The sequence below is a fragment of the Rhinoraja longicauda genome, chromosome 30 (genome assembly GCF_053455715.1).
Source record: "Rhinoraja longicauda isolate Sanriku21f chromosome 30, sRhiLon1.1, whole genome shotgun sequence".
Taxonomy (NCBI): domain Eukaryota; kingdom Metazoa; phylum Chordata; class Chondrichthyes; order Rajiformes; family Arhynchobatidae; genus Rhinoraja; species Rhinoraja longicauda.
The window spans coordinates 24,288,746-24,312,982 of record NC_135982.1 but is presented as its reverse complement, the minus strand read 5'-3'; the positions used below and the strand labels follow the sequence as shown (position 1 = coordinate 24,312,982).

Below are 24,237 nucleotides of genomic sequence, written 5' to 3'. Positions count from 1 at the left end.
TCAGGCAGCATCTCGGGAGAGAAGGAATGGGTGACGTCTCGATCCGAAGGGATGGACTTTGAAGGGTCTCGACCCGAAACGTCACCCATTCCTTCTCTCCCGAGATGCTGCCTGACCTGCTGAGTTACTCCAGCATTTTGTGAATAAATCGATTTGTACCAGCATCTGCAGTTATTTTCTTATAAGATCATAGACATCTTCCTCATCTGCGAGTAAACTTGGACGTAACTTTTGAGTGATTCATATTTTCAAAATTAAAATTAATCTTACCAAATCACCAAGATAAAGTTAAGTTAGAGGTTTAATGACTCAATGTCTTAACAATTTGCAGCTGTATAAACCAGCATCTGCAGTTCCTTCGTCCACAACATAACTACCTTGTTACAGCACAGGAGCTTATTTGGCTCAGACTCTGTTGGATCTTTATAGAGCAATCCACTTCAAGCTTCCCATTGCCCTGCAAACAATTTCACCTTAATAAACTTGGCTTTACTAATTACACTACCGCGGGTCTTCGTTCTGCAGATGCGTAGAAGGCCCCTGGCCCCAGATGTTGCCCGTCCTCCTCCCCCGCAGAGGCGGCCCGGCCCGCTGCGCTCATCCACCGCCTTCCCCGTGTCGCGGGGTGATGACGTACTCGCGTCGCTGTTGGATGACGCCCTGCCAGGCCCCGGCGTGAGGAGGAGAAGCCGCTCGGGCTGCGGGAGAGAGCGGCGGCCGCGGATCGGACCAGGTTAGGGCAGGCCAGGCCAGGCCCCGGCGGCCGAGCTGCTCCGACAGCCGGGCTACCGGCTGCGTCCACAGCACAAGCCCGACCCCGCGGTTCAGCTCGGGTCCGACCCTCTTGACAAAGAAGGTCACGGGCCTCGAGTCAGCCCGGAGCCCGGTGTCGGCCACCTCCCACTCCCCACACCCAGCCCCACCCCTCCCCAGACCCCACCCCAGCCCCTCCCACTCACTCCCCTCCCCCCAATCACTCCCCTCCCCCCACTCACACCCCTCCCCCACTCACTCCCCTCCCCCACTCACTCCCCCTCCCCACTCACTCAGTCTCCTCCCCACTCACTCCCCCTCCCCCACTCGCTCCCCTCCCCACTCACTCCCCTCCCCCACTCACTTCCCTCCCCCACTCACTTCCCTCCCCCCACTCACTCTCCTCCCCCCACTCACTCTCCTCCCCACTCACTCTCCTCCCCACTCACTCCCCCTCCCCCACTCACACCCCTCCCCCACTCACTCCCCTCCCCCCACTCACTCCCCCTCCCCCCACTCACTCACTCTCCTCCCCACTCACTCCCCCTCCCCCACTCACACCCCTCCCCCACTCACTTCCCTCCCCCCACTCACTCTCCTCCCCCACTCACTCTCCTCCCCACTCACTCTCCTCCCCACTCACTCCCCCTCCCCCACTCACACCCCTCCCCCACTCACTCCCCTCCCCCCACTCACTCCCCTCCCCCACTCACTCCCCCTCCCCACTCACTCAGTCTCCTCCCCACTCACTCAGTCTCCTCCCCACTCACTCCCCTCCCCCCACTCACTCCCCTCCCCCACTCACTCCCCCTCCCCACTCACTCAGTCTCCTCCCCACTCACTCAGTCTCCTCCCCACTCACTCCCCCTCCCCCACTCACTCCCCTCCCCCCACTCACTTCCCTCCCCCCACTCACTTCCCTCCCCCCATTCACTCTCCTCCCCCCACTCACTCACTCTCCTCCCCACTCACTCCCCCTCCCCCACTCACACCCCTCCTCCACTCACTCCCCTCCCCCACTCACTCCCCTCCCCCCACTCACTCCCCTCCCCCCACTCATTCCCCTCCCCCACTCACTCACTCTCCTCCCCACTCACTCCCCCTCCCCCACTCACTCCCCCTCCCCCACTCACTCCCCCCACTCACTCCCTCTCTCCCACTCACTCCCCTCCCCCCACTCACTCCCCTCACTCACTCACTCCCCCTCCCCCCACTCACTCACTCTCCTCCCCACTCACTCCCCCTCCCCCACTCACTCCCCCTCCCCACTCACTTCCCTCCCCCCACTCACTTCCCTCCCCCCACTCACTCTCCTCCCCTCCCCACTCACTCCCCCTCCCCACTCCTCTCCACATTCCCTCCACAGATGTTTGGCCTGCAAAGTTCCTACAGCACTTTGTGTTTTACTCTCAAGATTCTGGCATCTGCAGTCTCTTGTGTTTCCCCCCATCATGTACTGGCCACTGGCACTCCAGGTACTGCCCCACATTTCACCCAACCCATCCCCCTTCCTCTCAACTTATCGCCTCTGGGCAATGTCCCTGAACCAACATGCACTGCCAACCGTGTCCTCTACTTCAATGTTAAATAAACCTCTAAACCTTTGACTAGGGCCTTTATCAACGTTTGTGCAAATGATCCGTTTTGTAATACTGTTGGGAGTATGAATCGGCAATGGATATTCTGCTTGTTGCTCATGGACCTCTCTGTCTTTCAGTGCCATGTCTCTGATGTTCTCACGCTCACACCCAGTTGTAATTGGTAAAAAAGACAAGCGCCTGATGGCTGAGGTTAACGCTTCACCGCTCAAACACTTTGTCACTGCTAAAAAGAAGATCAATGGAATCTTTGACCAGCTTGCAGCCTACATCAAGGAGAGTGCTACATTCCTCAAAGGTGGGTTGTGGAACAGGTTTGAGTGTGGACTCGTGCAAATGCTGTAGTCGACCATTCCTGGTGTGCGTGGAGTGCAGAGTCCATGCCTTTGGGGGAGGTCATCGTTATTTGCTGGGCAGCTCTTTGCCAGGTGTAATGTTTTATTACCTCTGGGTGGTAATACACCAGCACTTTAATGTTTGCAGGCGAACTAACCGGTCGGTCATAACAACTTTTTTATAAATCTACAAAAAGCAAAAGGCAGCGGGTCCAAGTGTACAATGGTAGGGAAGCATAAGTGAAAGTGGGAGTTGTCTAATGGGCCTCAGTAAGTTAAACAAAATAATGTCTAATCTTATATATATATATATATATATATATATATATATATATATATATAAGAAAATAACTGCAGATGCTGGTACAAATCAAAGGTATTTATTCACAAAATGCTGGAGTAACTCAGCAGGTCGGGCAGCATCTCGAGAGAGAAGGAATGGGTGACGTTTCGGGTCGAGACCCTTCTTCAGACTAATCTTAGACTAATGTCTAATCTTATACCTCCGCACCTCTTTCCTGTCCTAATTTTGTTTCCCTTGATTTCATTAGTATTTAAAAATCTATTATTCGCACTTTCTGAGGTAAAGAATAGTTAAGATTCATTATTGTCAGGATGAAACATAGAAACATAGAAAATAGGTGCAGGAGTAGGCCATTCGGCCCTTCGAGCCTGCACCGCCATTCAATATGATCATGGCTGATCATCCAGCTCAGTAACCTGTACCTGCCTTCTCTCCATACCCCCTGATCCCTTTAGCCACAAGGGCCACATCTAACTCCCTCTTAAATATAGCCAATGAACTGGCCTCAACTACATTCTGTGGCAGAGAATTCCACAGACTCACCACTCTCTGTGTGAAGAAATGTTTTCTCATCTCGGTCCTAAAAGCCGTGACCCCGGTTCTGGACTCCAACATCGGGAACAATCTTCCCGCATCTAGCCTCTCCAACCCCTTAAGAATTTTACATGTTTCTATAAGATCCCCCCTCAGTCTTCTAAATTCCAGCGAGTACAAGCCTAGTCTATCCAGTCTTTCTTCATATGAAAGTCCCGCCATCCCAGGGATCAATCTGGTGAACCTTCTCTGTACTCCCTCTAAGGCAAGAACGTCTTTCCTCAGATTAGGAGACCAAAACTGCACACAATACTCCAGGTGCGGTCTCACCAATGCCCTGTACAACTGCAGTAGAACCTCCCTGCTCCTAAACTCAAATCCTCTTGCTATGAATGCCAACATACCATTCGCTTTCTTCACTGCCTGCTGCACCTGCACGCTTGCTTTCAATGACTGGTGCACCATGACACCCAGGTCACGTTGCATCTCCCCTTCTCCTAATCGGTCACCATTCAGGTAATACTCTGCTTTCCTGTTCTTGCCGCCAAAGTGGATAACCTCACATTTATCCACATTATATTGCATCTGCCATGCATTTGCCCACTCGCCTAATCTATCCAAGTCACTCTGCAGCCTCCTAGCATCCTCCTCGCAGCTAACACTGCCACCCAGCTTCGTGTCATCCGCAAACTTAGAGATGTTGCATTCAATTCCCTCGTCCAAATCATTAATATACACTGTAAATAACAGGGGTCCCAGCACTGAGCCTTGCGGTACCCCACTAGTCACTGCCTGCCATTCCAAAAAGGACCCGTTTATTCCTACTCTTTGCTTCCTGTCCGCCAACCAATTTTCTATCCACCTCAACACTGAACCCTCAATACCGTGTGCTTTAAGTTTGTACACCAATCTCCTATGTGGGACCTTGTCGAAGGCCTTCTGAAAGTCCAGATACAACACATCGACTGAGAAAAAAATGTTCTCAGTATTGACTTGTTGACCCCTTATTTTGAACCCTGGTTCTGAGCATCAGAGCCAGTGAAAACATCTGTGCGAAGATCTTTAAGAATTTAGTACCAATGAGATCACATAATTTTTCTAAACTTGAGTATATAAATTCTGCCTTATTGCTTCCTCCACAGACAACCTACAATCAAGGAATCAATTTTTCCTAACAAAGTGTACAAATTCACATTTTCCCACATTATGTTCCATCTGCTATGTTCTCTCTGTCCCTTGAATCCTCCCTACATTCGTTGCAAGCCCACACTGTATTTATCACATTTGATCTTCTCATTTATTTAATTGTTGCAGATTTTAAAGTTGGTCCCACCACTGATCCCTGCAGCACCACACTAGTCACGACCTGAAAATTGCCCATTTATTCCAACTATTTTCTGTAGGTGAACCAGTCATTGATATTCTGTAGTGTATTAACTCCAAACTCATGGTTTAATTTTCTGTGGTGCCTTGTTGAAGGCCATCCAAACATCCTAATGCAGCGGGGTTTTATGTTGATAGCTTTTGATCAAATTCATTATTTGGTAATGGTGCTATATTGTCATGCTTGTGACAACTCAACAATCTGATTGTTCAACTTTGTAAGTCCCAAAACTTAACCTAAAAATACATTCTTACAACTTTGGCTTCTCCAATGACATCCCAGGGAACTGCATTCACTTCCATTCGCAAGCCTGGGCTCTTGTCCAAATTTAAAACTAGATTTTGAATCAATATTTTCATTCTTCAGAAACGTACCAGGATGGAGAACTGGATCCAATCACTACAGAAGAGCAGGTACTGGAGGTGACTGGTTACCTCTCAAAGGTTGGGGGAATCAGTGAGGTGCTGGCACGGCGACACATGAAGGTGGCATTTTTTGGCAGGTACGTGGATATTCCACCCCAGTTACTACCTCTAATCACTGGTCTGCTCTTTTGCTGATCTCTGTAGTCTGCTGATGGTGTCCCTGTGAATAATGACAGACGGCAGCAGCATTCAGTTGCTGATCTGCACCTTCCTGGTTAGGGTTGAGTGTGGTTGGTGTTTCTGAAGTGCAGTGAGACAGACTCGTATTGCTGCTGGTTCAGTGTTTACTGTCACGATACGATACGATAGAACTTTATTTATCCCAGGAGGGAAATTGATCTGCCAACAGTCATAAAAAAACACAAAATACATGGAACATAAAATTAAAGTGACGAGTGGAAAGGCTTGGGGGATGTGCAAAGATGGGGGTAGGGAGGGAAATGCACAGAGTTTACTGTAGTATTTCCACAGGACAAGCAACGGGAAAAGCACTGTGATCAACGCCATGCTGTGGGACAAAGTCCTGCCCTCGGGAATTGGCCACACCACCAACTGCTTCCTCCGTGTGGAAGGATCAGATGGGAATGAAGCCTATCTGCTCACAGAAGGATCGGAGGAGAAACGGAATATCAAGGTGAGATGGCAGCTTCAAACCCAGTTGGCAGCGTGAAGTAGCTGGAGGGGGTTTGGCCAATTTTCTATAGAGCTTGGTGGTGCGGTGGACCAGCACCTGGTGGGAGAGAAGTTGGTCTGGGATGTGATTTCTTTTTTAAAAAAAGAGACTGAAGAAAGCTGTTAGAATTGGTGAGTCACAAAATGATGGAAAGTTGATGGGAGGGGTTAGCATCATGTGATGGTTGGGTGGAATTATATTCTGCCCTCCGGTATTTTTCTCCTTGCACTACCAGTTGTACTAGTGTATAACCGGTGTATAGGAAATTAACTGCAGATGCTGGTACAAATCGAAGGTATCACAAAATGCTGGAGTAACTCAGCGGGTCAGGCAGCATCTCGGGAGAGAGGGAATGGGTGACGTTTGGGGTCGAGACCCTTCTTCAGACTAAAGAAGGGTCTCGACCCGAAATGTCACCCATTCCTTCTCTCCTGAGATGCTGCCTGACCCGCTGAGTTACTCTAGCAATTTTTGATACCTATAACTTGTGTATAGTATGATCTGATTTACTGAATAGTACGCAAGCAAATGCTTTTCACTGTACCTGGGTATCCATGACAGTAAACCAACACGATACCATGTTGGCTGGGGAAGGCTGGGAGACAAAGGTTTTAGTCACGTAGTTATATGTGCAGCTATTTCTTTGCCTTACTGCTTTAGTTGTTATATCCTCTCTGTGGGGGTACAATGAGGAACTTACCAACCCTCTTAATTTACTGAGGTTTTGATCATGTCTGGTCCAGTGAAGTCGTAGAGTTACTGGAGCTGTCTTGTACATCTCTCTGCCCAGCTGAATTGGAGCTAATTAGGAGAGAGCTAGATAGAGCTCTTAAGGATAGCGGAGTCAGGGGGTATGGGGAGAAGGCAGGAACGGGGTACTGATTGAGAATGATCAGCCATGATCACATTGAATGGCGGTGCTGGCTCGAAGGGCCGAATGGCCTCCTCCTGCACCTATTGTCTATTATCAGCATCTCCTGTACCAGTAGCATTCCTCCAAGTTAAAACTTTGCCTCCCTTTAAGAGGGTTTCAAGGCTGAACTCTGTTGTGAAACACCATGAGGTAAATGTAGAACAGAGAAGCCATAGACTTGTTTGGTTTAAAGGTTTCTTGTACTTTCTGCAGACGGTGAACCACTTGGCTCATGCTCTGCACCAGGATGACCAGCTCACTGTTGGCAGTCTCGTTTCTGTCATGTGGCCCAAGATGAAGTGTGCCTTACTGCGAGATGACCTGGTGCTTGTGGACAGGTATGAAATGGTACTGAAGGGTTCAACTTGAACACGCTGTAAATGTTGGGGTTCTGTCGTGTTCTGTTACTTTTATTTTCTTGTTCTGCTCCTCTCAGTCCCGGAATTGATGTAACCACCGAGCTTGATAGCTGGATTGATAAGTTCTGCCTGGATGCTGATGTGTTTGTGTTGGTCGCGAACTCTGAATCAACATTAATGCAGACGGTAAGTAAGCGAGTGAGATGCCACTGTTTGCGGCCAGCGATCTCTGGGGCCCCATGTGAGCAAGAGTTTAACCCTTTGATTTCTGTTACAGGAAAAGCAGTTTTTTCATAAAGTCAATGAGCGATTGTCTCAACCCAATATCTTTATCCTCAATAACCGCTGGGATGCATCCGCATCTGAACCTGAATACATGGATGAGGTAAGCAGGGAGATGCTTTCTATTATGTGTAAGAAGGAACTGCTGGTTTAAACCGAAGATAGACACAAAAAGCTGGAGTAACTCAGTGGGACAGGCATCATCTCTGGAGAGAAGGAATGGGTGACGTTTCGGGTCGAGACCCTTCAGACAGGTTAGGGATAAGGGAAACGACAGATATTGACGGTGATGTGGAGAGATAAAGAACAATGAATGAAAGATATGTAAAAAAAGTAATGATGATAAAGGAAACAGGCCATTGTAAGCTGTTTGTAGGGTGAAAATGAGAAGCTAGTGCAACCTGGGTGGGGGAGAGATAGAGAGAGAGGGAATGCCGGGGCTACCTGAAGTGAGAGAAATCAATATTCATACCACTGGGCTGTAAGATGCACAAGTGAAATATGAGATGCTGTTCCTCCAATTTGCGTTTAGCCTCATTCTGCAATGGAAGAGACCGAGGGCGGAAAGGCCTGTGTGGGAATGGGAAGGAGAATTCAACTGTCCAGCAACCAGTGGATCAGTTTAGTTCAGGCGAGCTGAGTGAAGGTGTTCCACAAAACGATCGCCCAGTCTGCGTTTGGTCTCGCCGATGTATAAGAGTCCACATCTTGAGCAACGGATACAGCAGATGAGGTTGGAGGAGGTGCAAGTGAACATCTGCCTTCTATTATAATTTGTTAAGTGGACACTGGATACACTATATCAGTGGGACTGGTGGAATTGCTGGAGGATTGAGAAATTGGATGAATGGTGAAAGACTCCTGGCATTCTTTTCGCTGTGTGTGAAGAAACAAAGTCACTGAACCTTGCATTTGACTAATTTGCCTATATTAGTTTGTTAAAAGAGTCACCAAGTTAGATGTGCTACCCAGCTCGCTCCTCATTGCCTTGCCAATTTCTTCTTGTCAAGTCTTGTAAATAACTATGCTATGAAAAATGTAATTGAATCTCCTGCTGCTGCGTATTCACCAGATGAAGATACACATAGTGTATCTCAGATGCGTTGTTCCATTAAAACAAAACATAGAATATGGAACAATACACCATAAGAACAAGCTCTTTGGTCCACAGTGTCTGTGCTGAACATGATGCTGTTAAACTAATCTCTGACTGTACATGGTAAAACACAATTTTTTTAAACTATGTTCCTTTTTCTTCCACTAGTTTCATAAAATTTTTCCTATCAAGGAAATAACGTCTTGTTGCTCTTACCAACAAGCTCAATTTTTGAACTCTTATCATATTTCCTCCTAACGTTTCTTTGTTCCAAGGAGAACAGCTCCAGTTTCTCTGCAGAGGCTCTGGCAGCAAATGCACTTTAAACATCTTCTGAGCACTCTTTTCTGGAAGAGTCAGCCAGCACCGCGAGGCAGAATGGATTGATGGAGATAGAGAGAGTTTCATGTCTCAAAGACATGTTGGTTTCTCTCTGAGGTGTGTGTGTGCGACTGTTAGTTGATACTGTGCACACTGTGTAGTAAAATACCTGTAGAGAGGCTAATGTGTTTTAATACATCCATCACCAACTGCATGTTGTGTAAACACAGTGCAATTTAAGTGGAATTTCTTTGTGCATTGGCAGGTGCGGCGCCAGCACATGGACCGCTGCACCAGTTTCCTGGCAGACGAGCTCGGAGTTGTGGACAGGGCTCAGGCCATTGATCGCATTTTCTTTGTATCAGCCAAGGAAGTTTTGAACACTCGGATCCAAAAAGCCCAAGGGATGCCTGAAGGAGGTACAAGGAAAATATTGAATGCTGCTCTAACTCTTGGCAATGACATAAACAGTGCCTGCTTTCCTCTGTCTTGAGAAATGCAAAAGGAGAGCATTTGACCATTGTGACTGCTCCATCTCTTTGAAAGAGCTATCCAAGTAGTTCCATTCTTGTTTGCTAATCTTTCCTCTTCATGTATCTGACCATGTTTGTACAGTAAATCACCTTTAACATTGTAGAGAGCTACTGATTTTTAATATAGATGAAACTTAAAATAGTTCAATGCAGGACAGGATCACCTTATATCATAATATGAGCTGTTGCTGTTGTCAGCCTGTCCATTCACTCGGACTCCTGCACTGGTGAGCAAACCATCCTCTGATGGATTATTTCACTGCAAAGTCTCCAGGATGAACATAAGGAGCCAGATCATTCTGTTAATGATGAGACTATTATTAACTTAGATTAAACATGAAACCACTAGAGCGTTCAAAATTAAAAGTTCCAATTATTAAATTGACAACAATGAAATAAAAACAGCAGTCTTATTTTCCCCTTCCCCATCTCTGATAGTTTAAGTAATAGTTCACCTACCTCATTGGAGACCTTTGAACTATCTTTAATTGGACTTTCTTGGATTTCAATGTTATATCTTGCACTGAATGTCGTTCCCTTTATCCTTTATCTGTGGACAGCTTCATTGTATTCATGAGTAGTCTTTTCTCTGACTGGATAGTATGCAAACAAAAGCTTTTTCACTGTACCTCAGTACACTGGATAATGATAAACTAAACAATCATGCTTTGCATGTTATAAACAGGTGGAGCGCTGGCTGAGGGATACCAGGCAAGAATGTTTGAATTCCAAAACTTTGAGCGTCGGTTTGAGGTGAGCGTTTGTGGATAAATGGTTTCTGATATACAGCTTTCTTTCAGGCCCATCTATTTTGTAAATCCATTTTGAAAGTTCTAAGAATGCTGATTGATGGTCTGTTCTGATAAAGATCTTTCTGATCAAACAGTGTTATTCTCATTGTGGCTTTTAAGACGCCTCCAGGGTGGCACAATGATGCAGCTGGTAGAGTTGCACGCACAGCAGCAGAGAGCCTCGGGTGCAGTCTGTGTGAAGTTTGCACGTTCTCCCTGTGACTGCATGGGTTTCCTCTGGGTGGTCCAGTTTCCCCTCCCATCCCAAAGATGGGTGGGTTTGCAGATTAATTGGCCTCTGTAAATTGCACCAGTGTATAGGGTGTGGTTGGGAAAGTGGAATAACATAAAACCAGTGTGAATGGGTGATCGATGGCTGGCGTGGACTCAGTGGGCCGAAGAGCCTGTTTCCATTAATCATTCAATCCAGTAATTTGTTTGTGAAACTTCACCCGCAGGAATGTATTTCGCAGTCAGCAGTTAAAACCAAGTTTGAGCAACACACTGTTCGAGCCAAGCAGATCTCAGAGACCCTGCGGCGAATTATGGGTGCTGTGCATGTTTCTGCCAATGAACAGAGGTACGTACTGTGTGGATTTGTTGTACGTGTCAGATGGGGCTCAATGTGTGATGGTGCTCCTGCATCCCCAAACTACGCAACTTGCCTTGATCGGATGGTGACGTTAATTTGGGGAAATAAGGGATACCAGAATGTAAGGAAGAGAACATTAAAATAAAACAACTTTAATTTTCTTTCAGGGTGCATTGCCTGAATCAGAGAGAGGAGAGAATGGATCGATTGGAGTTTATTGAGAATCAGCTGGATTTGTTAACTCAGGATTGTAAAAGCAAGATCAAACAAATTACTGAGGAGGTGGAGCGACAGGTGAGAGTGTGAGTTTGTGGATCATCTGACACATTGTTTGGTGTATGATTTAATGTTCAGCTGTTTATTAGAAATTTGGCGTGTCCCCAGTGATTCTTACAAACTTCTACCAATGCATCATACAAAGCATATTGTCAAACTGCATCACAGCTTGTTATGGGATCACTCTGACCAAGACCGCAAGAAATTTCAGAGAGTTGTAGATGTAGACCAGCCCTTCACACAGACCGGGGACCCCACCACAGACCTCAACCATAATCAGAAAAGCAGCAAACATAATCAAAGAGTTGTCCCACCCTGGTCTTTCCTCCTTCTCCCTGATCTTATGGGAAGAACGTACAGAAGCTTGAAAGTGTGCACCTCCAGACCCGGGAAAAGCTTCTTCCCTCTGTTATCAGGCTTCCATAAGCCAGGCCACTATCCGATTCACCTCTACCCCATTGAGGTCATTGTACTTTATTTCTGGAGCTGATGTGCTACAATGCTGAGAACTATTTTCTACACTCTGTATCTTCCCTTTTGCACTACCAATTGTATTTAAGTTTGACTTGGTTATATTTATGTATGTAAATCTGATCTGTTTGGTTAGCAAGCAAAACAAAGCTTTTTACATGTACCTCAGTATAGGGGACAAAACCTAGGCTGTGACATATTTGCTGTTGTTTGATGCCGTTTCCTTTGTCTCAGGTCTCTAATGCAATGGCAGACGAAATACGACACCTTTCCACGTTGTTGGATGATTTCCACTTGGATTTTCACCCCTCCATGGTAGTGCTCAAAGTCTATAAAAATGTGAGTATCGAGGTGCTAGAGTGAGGAAATTGTGTCCCCTTGGAGCCCCTGGGACTTTTCATTAATGAGAGAGGAGTGGGGGAAATGGTGGAATCTGGTGTAATGGAAATGCACTTGGAAAATAATAATAATGTTGGGCAGTCAACATGGTTTATGAAATGAAAATCATGTTTGACAAACCTGTTAGACATCTAAACCGACAAAATTCAGGGGAATGTAATTGATTGTTGTATTTTGATTATCATAAGGCCTTTAAAGTGTCACACAGATTATTAGGCAAAAATTGAATAAACATGTTATTTTGTGTTGTGAGGCGCGAAAACATTTGTGATTCGGATGAGGGTAAAAAGTAAGAACTTTGGGCTGTGATGAGGATGTACAGAGTCTTCAGGATTTGTAGACTGCCAGTTAGGTGGAAAAAATAGAATGGTGGAATATTTTTTTAAATGTTGAATGTCCTAGTGTACAAAATGACCTGCTATCCTTTATACGTGAATCAATGAAAGTTACTATGCAGGTTAAGCAGGCAATTAGGAAGGTAAACTATTTATTGCAAGAATTTGAGTACAAAAGTAAAGATATTTTGTTCCAATTATATAGGGACCTAGAGAGGCTGCATCCAGAAGATCATACAGTGGTAGAGAGTCATAATTGTACAGCACAAAAATAAGGCCTTCAGCCCACCAGGTCCATGCAACCTTTTGGCGGATCTGCACTTATTCCCTATGGTTACATTAGATCTGTATCCTGCACCTGCCTGTCTAATTATGTCTTAAATGTAATGATTGTATCTACCCTCACTGCTGGCGATGAGTTTCAGATATCAATCATTCTGGTTTTTAAAAAAAAATCCCCTTTAAAACTCCTCCTTTTCACCTTAAACCTATGGCGTGTTGTTTTTGATACCTCTATCATGGGAAAACGATTCTGCTCTCCACTGCTTATAATTTTATACATATCTATCACTTCACCCTTTGGCTGTCTTTGCTCCAGGGAAAACAAACCCGGTTTATCCAATTTCACCCCAAAATTAAAGACCTTCTTTTCAGGAAAACATCCTAGTGCACCCTCCCTACACTCTGTCCAGTGCAACCACATCCTATAGTGTGATAACCAGAACTGCAGAATGTCTCCATGGGACCTAATGAGTGCTCTGTTTTGAATTGCCAGATCTATTCTGAGTCTAAACTATGCAACACAGTGAATGAGGGCTGTAGTACATTGGACCTTGTCTCACAGGGTGTTTAGATTTTGAGTTCAATCTTGATTTGATCATGAGGAGAGTACCGAGTCAATGAATTTCTGTAGGGTACGTCATCTAAAACTTAGAAGGATCAAGAAGAAAGATTGGACAACTATCAATCGGACAGATTTGTAAGCCAACATGCATGTCAGACTGTGAGGGAAGGGAAATATAAACGATTGCAAGAACTAGACAGATACTTGCATTCTGCCTCCATGCACAGGTGATGAGACAAATCATGAGATGATGCTTCTCTAATACTGAATGTGAGTGTTTCTTCAGATTGGGATTGCTGTAGGTGTCTTTGATCTCAACTTGTTCCATTACTTAAGTTTCAATCTTTTTCCCTTCTGCAGGAGCTTCATAAACACCTTGAGGAAGGTCTTGGACGCAACATGTCTGAGCGTTGCTCTGTCACCATTACCTCCAGCCTCCAGAAAACCCAGCAAGAAATGATTGGTAATTGCTGGACAGACAATTCTTTCACACCATAACAGAGCTTCAGTTATACATGAACAAAGAATATCCAAATTGGCCACAAATGAAAGATTTAAATGCTTGTTATAAGGCTGATCTATGCTGGCCTCTATTCCTCTTCATTGCCTGTTCCCCATACCCCTCAATTTCTTGATATCTCAAATAATCTATATCCACGTTGTATATTTCTAATGATCTAGCTTCCACCACCCTCTTGTGAAGAGAATTCCAGAGATTCCCTGCCCTGTGGAAGTAGAAATATTTTACGTACCTCAGTTTTAGACGACCACCTCTTGTAACTATGTCCCTTGTTCATGACTTTCCCGCGTCTATGTTTATTATTGTCATGTGTACCGTGGTGCAGTGAAAACTTGTTTTGCATGCTATCCAATCGGGTAGAGTGAAGGGAAAGATACAGGTGCATAATACTGGTGAAAACATCTCGGCATTAATTCTGTCAAGCACCATTAGGATGTTGTGCTTTTTTCTAATCTCCAAGCAATGCAGACCAAAACTGTCTAGCCTCTCTTGAAAGGACAACTCTGTCATCCCAGTTTTCAATCTAGCACCAGCACCATGTGTTTGTTTCACTACAATCCAAGCACAGCTTGCTAATTGACACAGGAGAGATCAAAAATTGGATTTTAAACAGAGGCAAGTGAGAAACAAATGTTGAGAGAGGGGTTGGCAAAGCTGGGGAAGGCTGTAAATTTATTGGTGAGGTGAAAGGGAGTAAGTTGGGGATTGCCCAGAATGAGCAAACTGAAGGTTCTCTGGTGGTGATGGAATGAGTGCAATCTATTCAAATATGTGCATTGATGTGGTAAGTGTACAATGTTGCGAAGAGCAGGTAACTTAGTTCTCAATACTCCACCACTGGGGATTTTTCTTGTCTTGTACTTGGGTTGCTGTGAACAGATTGATGGAGATTGATTCCTGCAGTTGGCCTGCACCACCGTTATCATTGTATCATATGCCACTAGGATGGTAGGATATAAGTTAGATGGACCCTGATTTTGTTCACAATTCCTCTATTCCTATTGAAATCCCTGGTCAATCCTCTTGGGATTGATAGGAAAACATGACTGCTGCAGAGTGAGCTATGGTTTAGTGATGATATCCCTTCAAATTTTATCCAGACAGCCTCCAGCCTCTACTGCCATCTGTGGAGAGAGGCCATGTCGATCTTCCAATCCCTCGTCAATGCTTCAATCTCAGTTATGATCTGAACTGTGATCGGCTCTGCACAGATTTCCAGGAGGATATTGAATTTCACTTCTCACTCGGATGGACGATGCTTGTCAGTCGTTTCCTTGGACCAAAAAATGGCCGCAGGGCATTGGCGGGATGCAGTGACCAGGTAAGGGGCAAAGAAGGAATTACTGTGGTTGTTCTATGCTTTATAAGCTCCCACATCCAGCAATGTGGTAATGATCATGTTGTCTTTACTTACTACTGGTTGAGAGATAAAGTGGCCTAGATACTAGCAAGAACTCCTTGCTCCTTTTTTAAAGTATCAGAGATCAGCAGCTGGTGTGTGCAATCTTTCTCCTGATTTTTGGTTTCCTGTGTCTCCAGGTGCCAATGCAACTGGCTATTACCCCTGTCAGCACCAGCTTGCCACAGTTACCCCAAGGGTCGATGACCCAGGAAGAACTTATGGTGTCCATGGTAACTGGATTAGCATCTTTAACTTCACGGACATCAATGGGAATAATCGTAGTTGGTGGTGTGGTAAGTGACAGTTTCCCAGTCAGCATCAAGTCTGGTGATCAGAAGGTGATCTAAGTTTGAAAAGCATCTGTGTAATTCCTCTGCGGAATCTAGTGTTCATGCACAGGACACAAAAATATGCTATTAATAGTAACAATGGGAATCGGAGAAAGAGGCTTGGGTGCTGGGAATCTGAAGGGATTTTTTTTTTCCTCTGAGCACTATAAGTCTTGGAACCCCTTTTCCTTGAAGACCAATGAAAACAGAATTTTGTTCATTTCAAGACAAAGGGGGTGAAAGGTTATTGAGTGGACAGAAATGTGGAACTGAGATTATTCAGATCAGCCAAAATCTTGTGGAATGACAGGACAGGTTTGAGGAGCCTGCTCTTACTCTGAGTTTGAATGCTGTTAAACAAGGACACAAAAATCAGTCTGTGATGAAGTCTCTTATTAGTCAGACATTGGGCACTCTATGCATAGAGGACCATAATTTAATTCCTCGAATGGTAACATGTGGAATGATGCAGGGGTAGATTTGAAGAAATGTGATCCCACCTCTTATTTTTCTCCCAGGTGTGGAAGGCAGTGGGTTGGCGGCTGATTGCACTGTCAGTTGGAATGTATGGTCTCCTGTATGTGTATGAGCGTCTGACGTGGACAACCAGAGCAAAGGAACGAGCCTTCAAGCGGCAGTTTGTGGACTATGCTGCTGAGAAACTACAGCTCATAGTCAGTTACACAGGTTCCAACTGCAGTCATCAGGTGCAACAGTAAGTATGGAAGATTGTGTGAGAAGGAACTGCAGATGCTGGTTTAAACCGAAGATAGACACAAATAGCTGGAGTAAGAAGGGTCTCGACCTGAAAAGTCACCCATTCTCTCCAAAGATGCTGCCTGTCCCATTCAGTTACTCCAGCTTTTTGTGTCTATCTGAAGTATGGAAGATTGGTGGAGCGAGAGGGATGCAGCTATGACGTCTGGTTGATGCAGAGGGAGCCACTCCTCCCTATCTATCTATTTTATACACACTTCTTTCCCCAAATACACATTGCTCCCTTCAAGATTCATGATTTACTCGCCAACTAGTTGTGAGGTTAATAACTTTTGCTGGGGTTCAATGTCACCTGACCTTTGAGCATCCTGGAGCTGGTGTCAACTCAGCTCAATATCCCAGTATCATTTATCCCTCAGGCCTTCACCACAACATGTGTGACTCGGAACGTAAATCCCACTACTGAGGATGTCACAACAAAATCTAATCTAAATTCACCTCACATCTGCATTTGCAGTAATCAGTGGCAGGGCCCAGAAATGATCTCACAGTTCTACCTATCCATGTTCTCCAGGGCTTGCTGCCTGACCCGCTGAGTTACTCCAGCACTTTGTGTCTTTCCTTGAAATTATTGTTTGTTTTCATGTCCAGCCACCTAGTACAGAAACAGGCCCTTTGGCCCATCATATTCATGCTGACCATCAAGTACCCATCAGCATTAAACCCATTTACCAGCACTTGGCCCATAGCCTTCTATGCCTTGGGGATTCAAGTGTTCACCCAAGTACTTAAATGTTGTATGGGTTCCTGTCTCCACTACCCTCTCAGGTAGTCTGTTCCAAAGTCCAACCACCCTCTTGGTGAGAAAACTCATCCGATCCTTTCAAAAGCTCCTGCTGCTCAGTTTAAACTGATCTTGGGCAATTTGCCATGGGGTATGGTTTCCCTTGATCTTTCCTAAGCCTATCAATATTTTGTGCTTACCTCCACTTCTTGGGTTAAGTCGTTAATTTTTCAGTCAATATCCAGTTTATTATCTGCATTTCATAATTTTGCTGTACTCATTGTTCTCTTGCAGAGAGCTGGCAGGGACATTTGCCCAGCTGTGTCAGCAGGTGGATGTAACACAGCAGAACCTGAATGTGGAAATTAAAGACCTGAATAAGAAGATTGAACAGCTGGATTCACTCCAGAGTAAAGCCAAGCTGCTCAGGTTGGTACCTGTTTTGCAAAGCTTGGTAGCTTTCGTATCACAAATTAGCTAGCAGAAACTTCCTGCTCAGTGCAAAGCTTTTTCATAAAACCTAGTGTATTCGATTTTGGAATAAATGGACCTGGAACAGTGGTGATATAAATGACTGAATGCAATAGCTTGGAGCAGGGGTAAGCTTCATCCACCTGGAGAGGAAAATAACACAACATTATGAACTATTTTTCTGCATTTGTCAAGCTGTTCAAAGTACCAAAGGTTAGAGCCCCAGGGAGCTGGCAGCATCCTTCATTAAGACAGAGGGAGAGGAGAGCACCTTGGTGGCAATGGGTGGGGTGACCTATCTGCACTTGGAGTAATTGTATAGATATAGAAAATAGGTGCCGGAGGAAGCCATTGGGCCCTTCGAGCCAGCACCGCCATTGATTGTGATCATGGCTGATCATCCACAATCAATAAGCCGTGCCTGTCTTCTCCCCATGCCCCTTGATTCCGCTAGCCCCAAGAGCTCTATCTAGCTCTTTTAAATTCATGCAGTGAATTGGCCTCCACTGCCTTCTGTGGCAGAGAATTCCACAATTCCACAACTCTGGGTGAAAAAGTATTTCCTCATCTCAGTTTTAAATGGCCTCCCCTTTATTCTTTGACTGTGGCCCCTGGTTCTGGACTCCCCCAACATTGGGAACATTTTTCCTGCATCTAGCTTCTCCAGTCCTTTTATAATTTTTGTATGTTTCTATAAGATCCCCTTTCATCTTTCTAAATTCCAGTGAATACAAGACCAGTCTTTCCAATATTTCCTCATATTATAGTCCCGCCATCCTGTGGATTAACCTTGTGAACCTATGTGCACTCCCTCAATAGCAAGGATGTCCTTCCTCAAATTAGGAGACCAAAACTGCATTCAATACTCCAGATGGGGTCTCATCAGGGTCCTGTACAACTGCAGAAAGACCTCTTTACTCCTATACTCAAATCCTCTCGTTACGAAGGCCAACATGCCATTAGTTTTCTTCACTGCCTGCTGTACCTGCATGCTTACTTTCAGTGACTGGTGTACAAGGACACCCAGGTCTCGTTGCACTTCCCTTTTTCCTAATCTGACACCATTGAGATAATAATCTGCCTCCTCGTTCTTGCCGCCAAAGTGGATAACCTCACATTTATCTATATTACACTGCGCCTGCCCACTCACTCAACCTGTCCAAGTCACCCTGCAACCTCCTAGCATCCTCTTCGCTGTTCGAACTGCCACCCAGCTTTGTGTCATCTGCAAATTTGCTAGTGTTACTTTTAATTCCATCATCTAAATCATTAATATATATTGTAAATAGTTACGGCCCCAGCACCGAGCCTTGCGGCACTCCACTCGCCACTGCCTGCCATTCTGACAGGGACCCGTTTATTTCTACTCTTTGTTTCCTGTCTGCCAACCAATTCTCTATCCATGTCAATACCTTACCTCATACCATGTGCTCTAATTTTGCCCACTAATCTCCTGTGTGGGACCTTATCAAAGGCTTTCTGAAAGTCCAGATACACTACATCCACTGACTCTCCTTCATCCATTTTACTTGTCACATCTTCAAAAAATTCCAAAAGATTAGTCAAGCAGGATTTCCCCTTCATTAATCCATGCTGACTTGGACCAATCCTTTTACTGCTATCCAAATGCACCATTATTCTTTAATAATTGACTCCAGCATCTTCCCCACCACCGATGTCAGGCGAACTGGTCTATAATTTCCCCGTTTTCTCTTGTTCCTTTCTTGAGAAGTGTGATAACATTAGCTACCCTCCAATTCACAAGAACTGATCCTGAATCTATAGAACATTGGAAAATGATCACCAATGTGTCCACAATTTCTAAAGCCACCTTCTTGAGTACCCTGGGATGCAGATCATCAGGCCCTGTGGATTTATCAGCCTTCAGTCCCATCAGTCTACCTAATACTATTTCTTGCCTAATGCAAATTTCAGTTCCTCTGTCTCCCTAGATCCTCTGTCCTCTAGTACATTTGGGAGATTGTTTGTGTCTTTCTTTGTGAAGACAGAACCAAAGTACCTGTTCAACTCTTCTGCCATTTCCTTGATCCCCGTAATGATTTCATCTGTTTCTGCCTTCAAGGGACCCACATTTAGAAACATAGAAACATAGAAAATAGGTGCAGGAGTAGGCCATTCGGCCCTTTGAGCCTGCACCGCCATTCAATATGATCATGGCTGATCATCCAGCTCAGTAACCTGTACCTGCCTTCTCTCCATACCCCCTGATCCCTTTAGCCACAAGGGCCACATCTAACTCCCTCTTAAATATAGCCAATGAACTGGCCTCAACTACCTTCTGTGGCAGAGAATTCCACAGATTCACCACTCTCTGTGTGAAGAAATGTTTTCTCATCTCGGTCCTAAAAGACTTCCCCCTTATCCTTAAGCTGTGACCCCTGGTTCTGGACTCCCCCAACATCGGGAACAATCTTCCCGCATCTAGCCTCTCCAACCCCTTAAGAATTTTATATGTTTCTATAAGATCCCCCCTCAGTCTTCTAAATTCCAGCGAGTACAAGCCTAGTCTATCCAGTCTTTCTTCATACGAAAGTCCCGCCATCCCAGGGATCAATCTGGTGAACCTTCTCTGTACTCCCTCTAAGGCAAGAACGTCTTTCCTCAGATTAAGAGACCAAAACTGCACACAATACTCCAGGTGCGGTCTCACCAATGCCCTGTACAACTGCAGCAGAACCTCCCTGCTCCTAAACTCAAATCCTCTTGCTATGAATGCCAACATACCATTCGCTTTCTTCACTGCCTGCTGCACCTGCACGCTTGCTTTCAATGACTGGTGCACCATGACACCCAGGTCACGTTGCATCTCCCCCTCTCCTAATCGGTCACCATTCAGGTAATACTCTGCTTTCCTGTTCTTGCCGCCAAAGTGGATAACCTCACATTTATCCACATTGTATTGCATCTGCCATGCATTTGCCCACTCGCCCAATCTATCCAAGTCGCTCTGCAGCCTCCTAGCATCCTCCTCGCAGCTAACTCTGCCACCCAGCTTCATGTCATCCGCAAACTTAGAGATGTTGCATTCAATTCCCTTGTCCAAATCATTAATATACACTGTAAATAACTGGGGTCCCAGCACTGAGCCTTGCGGTACCCCACTAGTCACTGCCTGCCATTCCGAAAAGGACCCGTTTATTCCTACTCTTTGCTTCCTGTCCACCAACCAATTTTCTATCCACCTTAACACTGAACCCTCAATACTGTGTGCTTTAAGTTTGTACACCAATCTCCTATGTGGGACCTTGTCGAAGGCCTTCTGAAAGTCCAGATATAACACATCGACTGGTTCTCCCTTATCCACTCTACTAGTTACATCCTCGAAAAATTCTATAAGATTCGTCAGACACGATTTGCCTTTTGTAAATCCATGCTGACTTTGTCCGATGATTTCACCACTTTCCAAATGTGATGCTATCACATCTTTAATAACTGACTCTAGCATTTTCCCCACTACCGATGTTAGGCTAACTGGTCTATAATTCCCCAAGATTAGTCTTTACTAATCTTTTTCTCTTAACATCTTTCTTTGCAGGAACAAGGCCGGCTGGTTAGACAGTGAGCTGAACATGTTTACTCAGCAGTACCTGCAGCAGAGCAGTTGAGGGGACTGGCAGGTTCAAGATTGCAAGATGTCTTCACTTCGTGAGCAGGCAAAGTTCAGCTGCTGCAACAGAGAAGGATGGTGGGGGAGGGTGGTGAGGACATCACTGGGATCTTAATTTCGTGCTCAGAATAATATATAAACACTTTGGAACTGATTTAAAGCTGCTGGGCTGAGTTAACAACAGTGACTAGCTAACAGTGGCTACTGTTTCACCTGTAGGGAGACTTATGATCCAAATGTGCTCCCCAAGCATGAAAATAGCATTCACCCTGCACAAATTGGAGGTTGGAGCATATTTTAATTTTTACCCTGTTAACGCTGCCTTCTCTTCCCTCTAGCTTGCAAAGATAATCTCATCATGTTGTACAGACTTTTCACCATGGTAGGAATGTTGACTGAATCTAGTCAGGGTAATTTTTACTACTTCCTGCTTTATCTTAGAGTGGAATAAAGAGGCTGAGAATATTTATTTAATAATCCAGAGAGATACATGCTCTACTTTAACTGCCCATGCACTTGATAACTGTCTGATGCTCATGAATTGGTGAATCTGAGTTGCTCTTTGCAATTGGTTTTCAAAGAAAGATTAAGGAGGATTCAATCTTAGATCCATTGTATGCCATCTGCCGATTATATTTCAGCTATGGTAGCATTAATATCCTGAATCTCTCAATTAGATCCTAAGCTGTAACTTTTAAAGTTATCTGTTATTTCATATCCGGTGTTCCATTTATTACTGATCATTTCCTTAAAACAAGCAGTTATAAACACTCTTAAATTGACCAGAGGTTGACATTATATTCAACTGAGTATGTAATAATGTGCCCTATACCTCAATTGGTTGTACAGATTAGCCAGCTAATAATAAAAATAGGAATGAAGTTCAAATCAGAATGGACTGGGTAATATAAAAATAGAAGGATAATGCTGTATGTGAAAAGAATGTCTGTGATTTAATAATAGATGTGGATGTCGAAGAGTTCAAGTGAGACACCAGTACAGATATTATAATTCTAATTTAGTGTGGATTATGTTGGAGTTTCTGAAATTGAAGGTAAACCGATCTTGCCCTCCTCTTCCTTGCCTATTTTTGTCCTGTCCCTATTGCCGCTTTTTCTCTGATCATCCCACTTTACCAAAGCCAGTGAGTATCTGACAACAGTTAAAAGCAGTGAAAAGTAGAGTTTTTCTTGTTAATTAATTTAATTTATAAAAGGTTTTGTTATTTGCCTCTCAATGTAAATGGAAAGAACATGCTCTGAATCTGAATGGCTTGATTATAAATACAGTTGGTTGTTTTTTTGTTGCCATCACAGTACAGTGTGCATAAGGCATCGTCTCCACTAACAAAGGTATAAGGTACAAAGCCTGATGAAGCCGTGCTATGTTGTCATGAAGAAAAAGACAAAATAATTGTGTTTTAACTAGTCACAAACAGCACGCAGTTTTATTGCAGTAAGCTGGCTGATCAGAGATGAAACATTTTACTTGTGTTGGGAATTGCAGCTTTTACTGTATCCCAGGAACACCGTTCTGGATCTGCCTCCTCATCCTTCATGCTCTAAAGATAACCATTGTTGTGTTTAAACACTACCTTGAGTGAGATTCACTGTTTTATGGATTCTGACCTTCACTTAATATTGGAAATACACTAATGAGCAGCTTGGAGAAAAGGCTGGTTAATATGTCTGAGACATTACCCTGCTTAGTTTTGTAGATGGAAGCCAATTTTCTGTCCAGTTTTGTTCATAAGAATGATGGGTGTTCTGTGAGAGATAGGATTCTGCTTCATTTGGGTTTGAATTATTGCACGGAGAAGCTGTAAACAATGAACAGAAAATAACCCAAACTTCTTGCTGTACTGACGTTGTGAGATGGGTTTAAATCTCCGCTCATGGTGAATAGTTTTGATTGGAGATAATTGATCTGAAACATTAACTCTTTCTCTCCTCATGTGAGTTATTTTGTTCTGAGTATTTCCAGCATTTTTTGTTTTGAATTCTGCAGTATTTTATGTTTGTTCTAAATCTGCACTTTTGGCCACCAATTCTATTGGATTTTGAGCAAATTGTTTTGGTTGATATGCACTTTATGGTTTTGCTGCTCAAGACTATATCTTTAATTTAATAGTTTAAATGTATGTACTGTTGTACTGTTGTCTTCACAGTCTGATAATCAGAATCAGGCTTGTTTAAAGTAAATTAATTTGGGGAAAAAAATTGGTACCTGGTACTCGCATGATATACTGGGAAGTCAAGTCAAGTTTATTTGTCACATACACATACACGATGTGCAGTGAAATGAAAGTGGCAATGCCTGCGGATTGTGCACAATAAAGAATTACAGTTACAGTATATAAATAAAGTTAATAAAGTTACTATAGTGTAGTCAAAATTTAGTCTCTGGAGTTATAAAAGTTGACAAAGAAACTCCGTCTCATCCTCTCCGTTTTCACAGCGTGACAGTGGAGGTGCTTGCCTGACCGTAGCATCTGGAACAGTCTGTTACTGGGGTGGTCATGATTCAAAAAATAGATTCATTTCACAAATGTTAGAACATTGATAAGGACACTAATCTTGTGCACTGACAGCAATTTAGTAAGTAAAAACCAATAGCAAAATTACCTACGAGAAAATGGCTTGTCTGCTGCATGGTATGTGCCACACCCAACTTGCACACAGCAAACCAGAGAGCACATCACTATACTGGTCAAGGTTGTTCGCACAATCAAGAGGAAGTGTAGCCAGAATCTCAGTTCTTTATCTGGCGTCTCAGGATCATATTTCTAGCAAAGGCTCGAAAGGTGAAGGTTCAGTTGCTTAAAGGATGGCCTCAGTTTTGCAGTGATTAACTCTGACTCTGAAGATCAACTGAGCCTGGTTGGAGACGCACATCAGTCAGTCAGCCAACAGTGGTTCTGAGCAACAGCTGATGGCATTGTCTGTGGGAGATTTGGACATATGTATAGGATTGCCTGGGATTATTACTGCTCCTACATCTGTACTTTCAGATGGACTGGGCAAAGAGCTTGACACAACACACAAATGACTGAAGAGAGAGATTGCGATTTGATTTGGGTATATCTCTGCCACAGATGCCAATATACAGTAGATCAGATTCCTTACCTGCATTCTATTTTTAAGCACATATCCACACAAGTACATATAA

At 44.3% G+C, this 24,237-nt stretch overlaps 1 protein-coding gene across 1 annotated transcript; it reads left to right on the top strand.

The window, feature by feature from the left end:
- The first annotated feature begins 603 nt into the window (after nucleotides 1–603).
- On the top strand, nucleotides 604–23,446 carry mfn2 (mitofusin 2). The gene is made up of 18 exons (XM_078424987.1): nucleotides 604–733; nucleotides 2,471–2,649; nucleotides 5,275–5,410; nucleotides 5,805–5,967; nucleotides 7,133–7,257; nucleotides 7,356–7,464; nucleotides 7,556–7,663; nucleotides 9,243–9,396; nucleotides 10,196–10,263; nucleotides 10,760–10,881; nucleotides 11,061–11,187; nucleotides 11,875–11,979; nucleotides 13,579–13,681; nucleotides 14,839–15,059; nucleotides 15,278–15,433; nucleotides 15,988–16,184; nucleotides 17,265–17,399; nucleotides 20,998–23,446. Exons 2-18 carry the CDS (start codon nucleotides 2,475–2,477, stop codon nucleotides 21,065–21,067), a joined length of 2,274 nt encoding a protein of 757 aa, XP_078281113.1. The 5' UTR covers nucleotides 604–733; nucleotides 2,471–2,474; the 3' UTR covers nucleotides 21,068–23,446.
- Nucleotides 23,447–24,237: the final 791 nt, after the last annotated feature.

What these genes read in the sequence shown, in the direction of transcription:
- mfn2 (XM_078424987.1), top strand. Translation starts at nt 2,475, where the DNA reads ATGTCTCTGATGTTCTCACGCTCACACCCAGTTGTAATTGGTAAAAAA. An exon ending in TGCTCAAAGTCTATAAAAAT is followed by an intron (nt 11,980 to 13,578) that starts GTGAGTATCGAG and finishes TCCCTTCTGCAG; the next exon opens with GAGCTTCATAAACACCTTGA. An exon ending in AACCCAGCAAGAAATGATTG is followed by an intron (nt 13,682 to 14,838) that starts GTAATTGCTGGA and finishes AATTTTATCCAG; the next exon opens with ACAGCCTCCAGCCTCTACTG.